The sequence below is a fragment of the Acanthopagrus latus genome, chromosome 17 (assembly GCF_904848185.1).
Source record: "Acanthopagrus latus isolate v.2019 chromosome 17, fAcaLat1.1, whole genome shotgun sequence".
NCBI lineage: Eukaryota > Metazoa > Chordata > Actinopteri > Spariformes > Sparidae > Acanthopagrus > Acanthopagrus latus.
This window is the reverse complement of record NC_051055.1, coordinates 17,969,080-17,982,159: the sequence shown is the minus strand read 5'-3', so window position 1 is coordinate 17,982,159 and position 13,080 is coordinate 17,969,080. Positions and strand designations below refer to the sequence as shown.

The 13,080-nt window shown below is 43.0% G+C and overlaps 1 protein-coding gene across 2 annotated transcripts in view; it reads right to left on the bottom strand.

Moving 5' to 3' along the window:
• Positions 1-3,768: 3,768 nt before the first annotated feature.
• adam22 (ADAM metallopeptidase domain 22) overlaps positions 3,769-13,080 on the bottom strand; it is a 61,889-nt gene continuing 52,577 nt past the window's right edge. The window contains exons 18-31 of one of the 2 annotated variants that reach the window (XM_037074378.1): positions 12,876-12,956; positions 12,735-12,785; positions 12,556-12,619; positions 12,357-12,462; positions 12,149-12,268; positions 11,736-11,904; positions 11,248-11,359; positions 10,406-10,496; positions 10,107-10,160; positions 9,753-9,953; positions 9,233-9,333; positions 8,965-9,031; positions 5,643-5,766; positions 3,769-3,934 (exon numbers count right to left, since the gene is read on the bottom strand). In XM_037074378.1, coding sequence (XP_036930273.1) covers positions 3,914-3,934; positions 5,643-5,766; positions 8,965-9,031; positions 9,233-9,333; positions 9,753-9,953; positions 10,107-10,160; positions 10,406-10,496; positions 11,248-11,359; positions 11,736-11,904; positions 12,149-12,268; positions 12,357-12,462; positions 12,556-12,619; positions 12,735-12,785; positions 12,876-12,956 — 1,362 coding nt within the window. In that variant the 3' untranslated portion in view covers positions 3,769-3,913. The remainder of the gene's footprint in view (positions 3,935-5,642; positions 5,767-8,964; positions 9,032-9,232; positions 9,334-9,752; positions 9,954-10,106; positions 10,161-10,405; positions 10,497-11,247; positions 11,360-11,735; positions 11,905-12,148; positions 12,269-12,356; positions 12,463-12,555; positions 12,620-12,734; positions 12,786-12,875; positions 12,957-13,080) is intronic. The other variant, XM_037074379.1, reaches the window with a different exon arrangement.

Genomic DNA, 13,080 nt, shown 5'->3' with positions numbered 1-13,080 from the left:
CTTGTGTTCATTTTCCTCTTCAGGTCAGAGCTGTGGTTCCCAAGTGACCCCGTTTCCTCAAGGGACTGACAACAACCCCTGACTAAATGACATATCTTATGGATATTATTTCATATTATAGTCAATGCATAGAAAAACTGATAATCTGTACATTTAAGCCAAATAGTGAATGCAATAACAGCTGGAAGCTTTTGCATAAAATGAGAAATTTATATACAGATCATTTCCTGGGAATTTTGCCTCTGAAGTGAATTTTCCAGGTATTTTGTGGAACCTTTTATACAATTCCCGGAGTGTGATGGCTGTAGAAATATGACACCATTCGTTAGCCTCGATTTCATGGTGTCCAACCTTCCACCAGTCTGAATTTTTTTTTCCCAGAAAAATTCAGGTCGAATTACAGCTCGAAGGAAGCGCGTTCAACCAAAAACAGGAAGAGGCATTGCTTTCCCCTGGTTGGGATTCCCTGGTTACAGTTGACCTACTGGAAGAACTGTGGAAACTACACTGCGAAAGAAAAAGGACTCTGCTGGTGTTCCCTTGTCGATGTGTGTTATCTTTCACCACAAGATTCAAAACCGCTTTTACATCATCAGTAAGTAACAAAACCTGGCTCCTGATTAAAACAACTTGGTGTCTAACCTTTACTTATCACCGATTTCAGATCAAGATTTGTAGGTGAAATTAAGATTGTTATGGTTGTTGCCAGACAGGGAAATGCTCAGGAGGGGAATTTGAAAGTTTTCCATTTCCACTTAATAATGACCTAAACTAACTTAATTTACTTAACAAATACAATTTAACTTAGTTTTCCATCACAGATTATGAACTAAATAAATAATAATAAAGGGCTAATGTATATATTTTTTAAGGCCTCACAAGCTCCCATTAAGCTTTGGTGACCCCTAGTGGACGTTGGGGACCCTCAGAACCAGCGAGCTAATGTGGAAAAACCAGAAGCTGTTAGAAAATGTCAGCATAGACAGATGTGTTGATGAAAGTTTTATTTTATATTAAATATATTACAATACTGAATGATTAAGAGGGGGAAAAAATATGGGGATTGATTTTTGCATCATCAGTCTGTACAGCACACAGGCAAAATTAAAAAATTAAAAAAAAACAAAAACAGAGCAACTGCAGTATTTCGATTTGAACTCGTACACGTGGGTTTTTTTTTTTTTTTTTTTTTCAAAGGTTCCTGCATCAGAGTGCTGATGTGTCTGGCAGGATGGGACCACATGGTGGAGAACTGGGCGGTTGGTCGGCACCAGAACACGAATACATTCAAAGTCTCTGGCCAGACAGAGACAGACAGCTCATCTGCGGGGACGTGTCGTCGCCCTGCTAGGATCTGTCGGCCCAACCGCGTGTGCAGGCGGATACAGCAGATATGTTTGGAAGGTTGACGGCTGTACAATCACAGAAATCACTGCAGCCTGCATGGTCCCATCCTGAGCGAGGGAGTCCTCAAGAGTGCAACATCCGTGACACCGGGACAAAGGTCTCACTGCTGCACAGATTGATGTTAAAAATGTAACTCAAGGGCTCTGAGAAGGTGCTCTCCACAGCTTTTATTAGCCCAGGAAAGACGACTGAGCCAGTCGACACTTACCAATACTTATAATAAGACCAGGGCAGAGAAGAAGGCTCTGGTAGAAGGCAAATCATGAGCCCATACAGATCTCATTTACAACATTATGTGTCCAAAAAAGTTATATGATACAGATTAGCACATGCCGGAGGAACGACCGCTTCTATTGGCCCCAAATGTGTCTCAAAAAAACTGTCTCCATTCAAACTCATCAACACACATTAATTACAATAATGCACTTAATTACTGTTTGAATCGATGCTGTACATAATGCTGAGAAAAAAGTGAACGTTACAAAGGTACTTAATAAAAAAGATACTAGTAGCAATATTAGTCCAATATTGTGAAGATCATGTTACCTATACAGACCTAATGCATACATGAATTACAAATGAGTGCCCACACCGGAACGAAAACAGTAAAATGACAAACAGGAGGCCTTTAAGACAACAATTTTCTACACAAGGTAGAGCGATGAGTCGTAACTGTACAAACAATTTGCTTTCAGGGAGTGATGTGGGATCAGTTTCCTAAGTAAATCCACCTAAAATAGCTACGCTGGCGTCAGTCGAAGCGCAAAAACTCCTCTCAATCATCTTGAGACCCTGTGACTTCCTGCCATGAGTCACAAACCCAATTAGACAAGGGCAAACGGGCAATGGGGGGGAAAAAAGTCTTTCAGTGGCATGCTCGTCACCCATTATGGTCTCACAAATAGCCTACCAGAGAAATATTTTGATATAGAACTGTCATGCTGTCGGTCTTCACAAGCTCAAACAGCAAGCACTGTACAGCATAGTTAATCATTTACAAGGCTAAATATCTCAATCACAGCTAAATCCAAAATGCACATTTTTCAAATCACAGTTTTTCCAGATTCTCAAGTTATTGACTTTGTGTTCTCTCATCTCAAGTGTAGAATCAGGTGGAAACTAAATACGTCTTATCATCAATGGGGATATTTCCACATGAGTCGAAAAGTGGCCACGTCTATAACTACACCAAACACACCCCATCCGTTTCACTCAGGAATGGCACATAAAACTATCTCAAATCCTCCTAAATAATACTCATCGACGGCCACATCTTTCTCCAAAAAATCTTCATCAACACTTCCTCAGTCATAACTGGATGTCTGTGTGTGTATTTCTCCCAGAGATGGATGAAACCCAGATAATATATTAAAAAAAAAAACACTTTTACATTCTGCTGTGGATGGAGAAAGCTATATAGGTCACAGTCACACAGGAAAAGAAAAAAAAAAGAAGAAGGAGAAGCCAGAAGGAGAGGAAAAATAGAAACACAGACAGAAGGACGAGTGCCGGGGTCGTCTCTACACTTAATCTACAGAAATCCACTTCTGCCTACAACACAACACAACAGGAAGAGGAGAGAAGAGAGAGGAGGCGTCGCTCTCTTTTCAAAATAAAAGCGGAAACATACTCTGTGTGTATCTTACTGTACATATTTACACACGCACAAACAAACCGAGGGGACGGGAGGGAGGGAGGGGAAGAGAGAGAGGAGGGGAGGGTCTGTGTCGTGGGGTTATGGGCTATAAATGGTGATACAATATGGGTTACCTATAATGGAGAGGAAGCGTCTAAGCCTACAGAAGGTATAAAATCACTGCCCCCTCGCATGCGTTCCTTTCAGATCAGACAAACTGTTCTTTTTCAGTGAGGAGGAGGTGGCTGATGAACAGGGCTGTCTCATGCATACAGTGTCGGAGTTTCTACAGTGATTCACGTGCGTCAAGAAAAATGATCCGACAAATGGAGCAATGCAGCAGCGTGACGTGTGCGGTGAGCTGCTCCCGACTCCGCTGCTCCGAGCGACTCGAGGAGGTGGGGACGGTGGCGTTGACGTGAGTATGATCAGAGCCGAGCTGAGGAGGATGTGTGGAGGGTTTGAGGACAGGTGGGGTGGGAAGAAGGAGAAGGAGAAGGAGAAGGAGAAGGAGAAGGAGTGGTCGGGATTTCCAGTCCCATAGGTGAGGCCTGAGCAGACGGGAACAGCTCAGTCTGAGCTCCAGCTGAGTCCGGAGTGGATGTGGAGCTGATTTCTCCGTCGGCACTCCGCATCGTCTTGTAGAGAGACACTGAATGACGCCGTCTGGCAGGGCGGCCTCGGAGATGCTTGTACACACTTACTCACACACACCTTTAGCCTGTTTCCACTCCAGTGGGGGGCGCTCTCTCTCTCTTTCTCTTTAAACGCTTAGAGTCAATTTTGTTTCGTTTTTGTGTTTTTCATTCATAGAAAAGGAGAGACAAGTGTAGTTCCTTAAGGTCTTTTGCAGAGTGGGTAAAACAGCTGTTATATTGACGTCTCCCACAGCTGAGGAGACAAAGAGAGAGGGGAGGGGGGAGAGGAAATGAAAGGAAAGACATTTTAATATTTGCTGCCGTTCAATGTGGGTCGGTCACTTCATCTCAAGCCTGAGCTTGTTGGTATTAAGGTAAAGGACATACTTATGTCAGCCTCATTCTTTAAAATGAAAATCTCTAAGATTTTAACTTAAGTGAATGTCTGTTGCCAATATAAAGGTCACACCACAGCCTGCTGATGAAAGCATGGAAATATTTATATATTTGCAGCATTACAGACTTGTCGGTCTCGAGATTCCTGGAAAAAAGCTGTATTAGGTTACTGCTAATGCAAACTGAACGTTTCCTCCTAATGCAGCTTCCCATTGAAAACATTTAATTGGCGGAACACGAGTTGACTTTAATCATGTAGTAATCACAGGAAATGCAACGAAGCAGTCAGTGAGCTGAACACTGAGCTGCTGTTCATTCATTCATTCAAAGAAACATTTACAGAACGAGACAACTGGCATTTTTTAACAGCAGATCCGTTTGTTATCTAGAAAATGATTATTTTTATTGTGCCCTGCTGCTTGTGAGGCAAAAAATCAGATGATGGAAAAAAAAAAAAAAAATTACGTCCTGATAATAGTTTGTTTTACTGCCCCCAAGGATTCTCCAGTGACTGAAAATCTTTGCTAATCGTGCTTAAAGTGACAATCACAATGTTTTAGGAACCTTCACACTGCCATACACTGACCGAGTATGAAGACTTTTACGATGACTGACTCGACCCAACAGGCGAGTGGTGCTGTTAATGGAAATGAACGTTGGGTGAACGATTCATTTGATCTCATGTTTGTTTTGGGGATATCATGAAAAGTGTCACCTAGTTTCACAAAGTCTTAGGTGAAAAAATAAGAAGAAAACGTGACGAAGTGAGAGAACCATGATGTTTTGACCTGTAGCCAACAGACCAGGGCTATTCAACAACAAATTCAATTTTGCCAGATTTTAAAACTACGAAAACTATGTAGATCGGTGATACAACAGCTTGTTTAAAACAAACAAAAAAAGTTTTTAATTCAGAATATTGTTAAGAGTTTTTAACAGGTTTTAACGTCTTCTGTAAACAGTCTGATGAGGTTTTGAGTTTTAAGTATATAGTGACTATCTATAAGAACAGTGTGAGACATATATTGACATACACACTATATATGTAGTTTACATATTTTATCATATATCAGATTTAAGTATGCTGGGACACTGCGACCCTCTGATTAACCTCACATGTATGCTTAGCACCCACACTCTCATCCACTTTCTAAAGACGGGCGTCCACCTTCATGGCCAAGTTGACTTTCACTCAGAGAAATGTAAACATTCAGAGCTGGTGCTGTCAGGATGAAGAGTGAAGTTGTGTCTTGGTTTGGGTCCGACAGTACATATACACAATCTGCCTCGTGAATCATCACAATTGATGACTCTGTAATCACCTTATCTGACAAAATGATCATCTCAAATGACAAATTCATCATGTAGATCTGATGTTTCTCTCAGCAACCAGCTCAAGCTACAGATCCAGGTTCAGATTTATCCACATCTGTCTCTAAAACTGAACCTCAGCTGGTCTGCAGCTCAGTCTTGGGCAGGAGATTTTACTCCGAACCACTTCGTAGAATCTTCACTGTATTAAAAATAAGTCATCATGGTGTAATGTAATCATGTCTGATACTTGCCCTGGCACTCTGCCTGTTGGCTTTCCTCTGGTCGTCTGGGAGAGGGGGCATGGGGTACGGGTATCTCCTGCTGGATGCAATCGATCCTGTGGAGGAGGTGGGAGACTTGGCAGGGGATAGCGTCCTGAGGAAAAGAGGAAGGGACAGTATTAAAACACCGCCTCTAATGCTGTGGTTGGTTCAGGATTATGTTGGCCAAAGACACAGATGGATAAATGAGGTGAGTGATTCAGGAAGTTGAGCTAATGTTAGATCTGTGACTTTGCGCAACATCCTCCTTCAGCTGCTCTAATTATTCAGTTTTCACCTTCCTACAGAGAGAGGTTGATCTTAAAAGCTCTTACTGCTGTTTACCAAAAGCACAGAGACAAACAGGTCATGAAATCTGGTAAAAAAAAATAATAAATAAAATAAACCGTGCTCAGCTTTTAGGGGCAACCTCTGCATACAGCAGTACACTGTTCCCAGCAGCGGTGTGGATGTAGTCATAGTTTCCTGCTACTCACAGCATCACTGTTCCATCATTGTACACTGACACACAACAGCTGCTGGTGAAGGTAACTTCTGCTGCCAGCTGAACCAGTGTGTACTCTTGGTTTAAAAGTTGAATCCGTGTGTGTTAGTTTAAATGATGAATGCCGGGAGCAGTGAGTGTGAAGAGGCGACTGGGACGACAGACCAGACCGGAGCTGGGAGAGAACTACAGACTAAGGTCCTGTTCAGTGAAGTAGCCACAGAGAGCCCGGCCCATGTGCAGCAGCCTGTTTACACCACAGCTGGCCTGGTGGTTGGAAACACCTGGAAAGGTCCAAGTAATGGGGAGACCGAGGAGGAACATTCTGTGTTGAAAATGATCAGGCAGTATGTCATGTAACACTGTGGGATGTTATTCTCAGTTCTGTTTTCACTCTCTCAGACTGTTTCTGTCCTTTGGTATTGACGGAGGGGAGGGAGGACAGGAATGTGCTCCTGTACACAGTGAAGTGAAGGTCTATAGATCACAGTGCTGATTAGTGATATTGAGCTTGCAAAAGTGAGCAAACAGTTGCTGCGTTGACATGGGACCGGCGCTCTACAGAGCCCGTGAGCTTCCTTGTTCTTGTCAAGAAAACCTTGTGAGTTTGTGATCATCTATAGACTCTGAACACTAGTCGACCGTGGGCCTACAGTTTTTCACAGCGGCACAGTGATGATGCCAGCGCCACGCCCGCAACTTTTGCCGTGGCGCTGACATCACACTGGTGCACGTGAGGTCACTGGGAACGAGCAAGACACACACAGTCGGTGACAGAACAACACACAACATGCAGAGGCGACAAGAGACTGAGGGGGAGAAGCAAAGAAGGGAGTAAGGAGAAATCAGGAGGAACATGATTGTATTGTAAGTGTAACACTAGCACAGGCAGTTGGAGCCATTATCAATACAAGACAGCAGGAAAGAAAAATCTGCAAAGTAAAGTGCAGCTGATCGAAAAGAAATTAGTTTTCGCTCAAACTAAAAGGGAGAATGACAAAAAAATCTGGAAACATTGTAATGTAAAGCAGAAAAACCTCATGAACCCCTTCTGGAAAATTCAAGTCGCAACATGCCAGCTGTCACTAACTCTTTCTCCACAGTATCACTGCTAAACGTCCACAGAAAAAACACCTGGCTGGAGCTGAGTGTTACTTTCCTTGACCAAGCGAACAAATCAAACCAAAAGTGAGGGGGGTTTTAGACAAGCGTGTGGGGTACAGGACATGGTCTGAGGTAATACCTAAGGTAAGGTCCTTCAGTGTTTTTATTCACATCTTCTACCCACTTAGTTACATCATAAAACTCTGTTTTGAAGCGAGGGGTTAAATACCTGTGGGAGGGGGAGGAGGGGGGTGATAGACACAACACAAGGAGGGGGGAGGAGAGAGAAAAGGAAGGAAATATACAAATAAATAAAAAAGGGACAAAATCTCCAGAAATAAGCGTAAGTGTTGGAGGAGGGGGAGAGAGGAAGAGGAAATATTTTAGGAAAGCAGAGCAGAGCAAAGATATTCTGAACAAACACCAAGATGCAATTGAGAAAATGGTGAGAAAGATGGCAGACAGACCTGTGTGTGGTTTCAGATGAAAACGGCACCATGAAAATCACAAACAACTGTGTTGTGTCACAGGCTCAGTTGCATATTGGTTACAAGTCATGTCATTCCAAGCAGTTAGCGTCTCGCCGCTCAGTCAGTCTCATGCTCGTAACGAGAACAGGGGCACTGCAGACTATTGTCAAACCCACAAACAAACAAACCGACACGGCAGGCTGGGCGGCAGCCGATGCACATTGTTCATTCACAGTCGACAGGCATGTACTGTATGCAAAAAAACAGTTCACACTGCATGATGTGATCTGACTGTTTTGTGATACTTTTTACCCCTCTGTATCTTTGATGCTAAATTTGAGACAAGCGTTTGCTTGGATTTTTGCCTTACCTCTAAAGGATAAAGACAGTAATATATTTAATCTTGTTATTGTCAACAAAGTCATAAAAAGACTTAAACCAGCAACTGATCCGACTAGAACCTGCTGCTTGTGAAACCAAAGACTGACTCAGACTCAGTTATTCCTCTGTGCATCTGAGCTGCATTGTTATTCAAACACATAAATATGTCAAATTCATTCATTTGAAAGAATTCAGGCACTATAGTCTGTTTTGAGTCTCTTCCTATAAACGTGTATTCATGCATGAGTGAACATAGTTCACAAGAAATACATGAGTGGTTTGAGGAGCATTTGCTAAAAACCCCACCTGTTTTTATTTAAATTTTTTTATGTGAAACATTGCTGTTTAGACAGAAAACACTGTCTCCGACATAATAATACACTTTCTTTCATTGATTTGTCTGCCCTGATATGCTCTCATTTTGAATTTGTGCAGCCGTGTATCATGAGATGTTATGTGGCAATCTTTGAGTTTGTGTCTTGTCAGCCTATGGGATTGGGCACTATTTAGTGCAGGACACTTAAATAAACAAATCAATCACTACAGGTTAGGGTTGCTGCCAATGGTATGAGAAAGTACAGTCATTGCGGTACCATGTACATTTGATTATATACAGTAATTCCAAAGTGTAATAAAAAAAATATATGACACAATATTTTGTGGTATAACTGGTATATATAACTAGATTAAAACATTGTTTGGTTTTGTCTTTTCATGAGGTTTGTTGACATAAAATACATAGAACCAAGAATAAAGCCAGTTTTATTCTGATTTGCCACTAGTGCTGCTCCTTATGTGCACATCACACGAACACTGATCTCATGACACAACCGACTCGCCAGACGGGACTTACTCTGTGGAGTTTGAGCGAGCGCGGAACTTCTTTCCTTTGAGTTTCTTACGATTACCACTCAGATTCCCTGGAGAGAGACAGAACATGAGCACACACTTCAAATACAAACACATACAATATCGTGCAGAATATTTGCTGACAGGGCAACAGAGGGCATGTATGAGTTGGGCTACAACGTGTTTGTTTGTTATATATCAAGGAAGGAGGCAGCACTTAATTTTCAATCAAACAACCAATCAATGAACTAATTGAGAAATGTGTGTGTTACCTTGCCATGAGTTGCTCCTCGGTCTCCCATTTTCACAGATGTCAGAAATGTGTTTGGCATCTGGGATTCTCTCACTCCATGAGTGGGACAGGCCGTTAGATCTATACACACACACACACACACACACACACACACAGACGGACGGCATGGACAGAAAATGATCAGTACAACGTCGTTCTTCCAAGCTGCGACAAATCACTAAATGCTGTTCTCCTCCTGCTGCACCGGTGGAGATGCTGGAACCACCGCAGCAGATGGCGACATTATGAGCCATGTAACAAATCCATGACAGCTGAATGTGACATGATATGAGGACGCAGCACTGAGGCATCTTCCACTCCATTCTCTGTTATGAACATTTTGTTTCTGTTCAAAAATGTTCACAGAGAGAAAGAGAGAGAGAGAAAGGCATGATGGTAAAAAAGCATGATATGAACGCACATGAACACACCGGTGATTCAGAGAGCACATACACACACAGTTATCCAGCGAATGAATGAGTGATGATGAGATGGCACACCTGAAGCCAAACAGTGAGATGTTCTGAGAAATGGATGGGATGGAGGGGGTGAAGGACAGGGTGCAAATCTGCAGGTGCGACAGACAGGCTGACCTCTTCTTGGAGCTGCAGCCGGAATTGGTGCTGACACCCGGAGGCATGTCGCTGTAAAACGAGTCTGCATCCCCAGGCTTTGTGACATAGTCGCCTGGGGGCATTTGCCTGGACATACAGAAGAATGTTTTTAGAAAAGAGAGAACAACATATTACGGGAAAAATCCAACCAAGATTTGTATCGCTACATGTTTGGTGTTGGACAAATCATTTTTGTTCTCTGAGTGCAAAACATTGAAAATAGAATTAAAGCAAGCGAACCGGCAGAATCGTCGGTGAACCTCCGACTCAACATAGCGTCTCTGTTTGTAGGTCCTGTGAAGAGAAGAACGTGTATCTTCAGTCCAACTGTAGCACAGTTGTACTTAACAGTTACATGTTTATTGTAACCACTTAGACTATTACGTAATTCACAACATAAAAAAGCCTTGAAGTCTTGAAAAAGAAACATTGTGTCTCGCACTAACATGCTTTTTTTTCTATTTGCATCCAGTTAAACATCTCACAAGTCACATCCCTTGGAAATGAAACATCACACGTGCAGGCTACAGGACACTCACTTGTAACACCAGGCGGTAGCAGCCATAATGAGAGCGAGGAAGAGGATGGAGCCAACGATGGCCCCGATGATGATGTTGGTACTGGTGATACCTGAGACAGAGGAGGAGAGGACAGCGTGGAGCAGGATGGTGTGTTAATTTGATGTGTGTCTCTTGTTTCCTGAGTCACGTGGACACAAGGGGATACACAAACCACAAAACACTGCAGCAGAGCACAGAAACACAGTACATTTAGCAGGAAAGGTGTAAAAGGAGAACAAGGGGGACAAACTGAGAACAAGCTCAGCACGACTCTGAGGGGAACTTACATGTGCAGTAGGTTCCTTTCAGGAAAAAACATAAAAAAAACATCTGATATTTTTTAACTCAGCAACAGAGTTAACCGACCGAGGTGAGCTGAAGTCGGGGTGAGAGAGGAAGAGGAGCAGGAAATGACATCAAAGACAGGACTAACACAATGAAAAGGAACTCAAATCTGACCTCAAGTCACTCCGTCAAAGACATCGGCCTGTCGACAAAGAATGAGTGTGAAAATAATGACAAACAAAAAGAATGACATGCATGGTTCAGTGAATACAAACGCGGCTGGTTTTAATGAGCGGATGTGAAACGCGGGACTCTAAAATAATGCACAATGCCACAAAAAAGCACAAAAAAAGCTTGAAATATTCAACATAACATTTGTGAATGGGAGGGATTTTAAAAGAAGAACTGAAAGCGATGAAGTGGTGGAGAGAGCTGAGGAGTGGACAGCTGAGAAGAATGAATGGAGAAGAGGGAGAGGAGGTGCAGATGAAGAGAGGAGGTGTGGAGAGAGAGAGAGAGAGCGTCGACATCTGTACCTGAAACTGAGGCTGTGGGTCCGACCACCAGATAACTGAGAGGAGACGTGGAGTTACAGTCCTCTCCTGCCCAGCCCAGGTAACACACACACTTCAGCTCGCTACTGCACACCTACAGTGTGAACACAGAGACCAGTGTCAACACATCATCTGCCTCATAACTGTGAGGTCTCAGGTTAACATTTAAAAATGTTTTAAAGTCCAATATCAGCTCAATTTCAGTTTGGAAAGGCTGAGTATGATTCAGATATTTCTTAGTAGCTAAAATTATAGTCAGAAATAAAAACACGTGTCAGTTCACTTCCCTTGTCAGCACAGAAAAAAGCTGAGTGCTTCAATTCCTGAAAACAAATATTACGCTACAACTCAATACTGGTATATCATTCAGTACCTAGTTCTAGTACTTGTCTATGAGAAAAACACTTGAATATTCCCTGTAAGCGTTACATTAAACGTATGCGGGAAAAGTAAAGAAAATGTCTGTGTACCCCGTGTCCGGAGCAGACGGTCTTGTCGGTGGTCCCGGGGCAGGTGCTGAAGTTGAACTGTTGGATGGGGAGACACTTGTGATTGAAACAGATGTGGTCCGTCCCGCAGGCCGTCCCATCCTCAACATACCCGAGGTCAGTGTCTCCATCGATCACCACGTGAGCACCACTGGAAAACAAACAAGAGAAAGACTGTGTTAAATGCACATGAATGTTGGGATAAAAAGCATTAGAATGTAGCACAGTAAATATGAGATTTCCTAAGACAGTGACTGATATCAACTGTGAGCAGTTAAACAACCAGGCAACAAAACTCCCCTAAGACAAAAGACACATCACACACAAAGTCTTTTGCAGGCTTGTGGTTTTGGCTTTGAGTATTTTGAGAAGAGTTTCTCCTCAGGGATTTGTACCTGCAGTCAAGAGAAGCACTGTGCCGGGCTACAGAGAAAGAGGTCAGCCCTCCCTGCAGCTCTCCCAGTCGCGGGGCAGGTGAGATGTTGGAGCACAGCAGGTAACCGCAATGAACATCCCTGAAATACAAACACATCGCCTACAGTCACAGAGAGCAAAACTCAGTGGTAACAAAACAGGTAGAGGGTTCAGAAAGGACTGTCTCACTGTTTGTTACACTGGATCCAGGTGTCCTTGTCCTTCCCACAGTTGCCTTTCTCCGTCCCCTCGATGTTTAACTTCTCGTAACAGAACTTGTCGGCCGCTGTCGCCTCTGAGGGAGACGCAAAGACGCGTGATGAACATTCAGAATCGAGCACAGGGTGTTATTCCTGGACTGATTTGCACATTGGATTATTGCACTTACTCTCTCCCCAAATGTACTTGCACTGTCTGTCTTTGGTTTTGCACCTTCCGTTGAAGCAGCGACCCTGTAGAGATAAATACAGTGTCATAAACATCACCAGCGCCAGCAAGTAAACCATTTTTTTCTAGTTTAAACATAAAATACAGTAAGATCCAGGAAACACTTCTAAAATATCTCACCTGGTCTTTTTCACACGTGTAGCCATCCATCTTGTGCACATTCGGGGGACACTGCAAAACACAGAGAAAAGAGATGCTGTGACGTACTGAACATGCCAATAATACATTTATAGCTCCAGTGGGGGAGAAGCCGACTCTCACCTGGCTGGAGTTGCCTGTGCAGTTTTCTGGGATGTCGCAGTCATTCACCGCATCTCTGCACACCACTCCCATGAACTCCATCTGAGGGAGGATACAATAAAGGTCAAACAGACTCCAATGACATTCATCTATTCATCTACTTTGTCTTAGTTGGCTGCCCCAAAACCAGAGAAGAATGAAATTCAAATGAATCCTAGTTAAAATG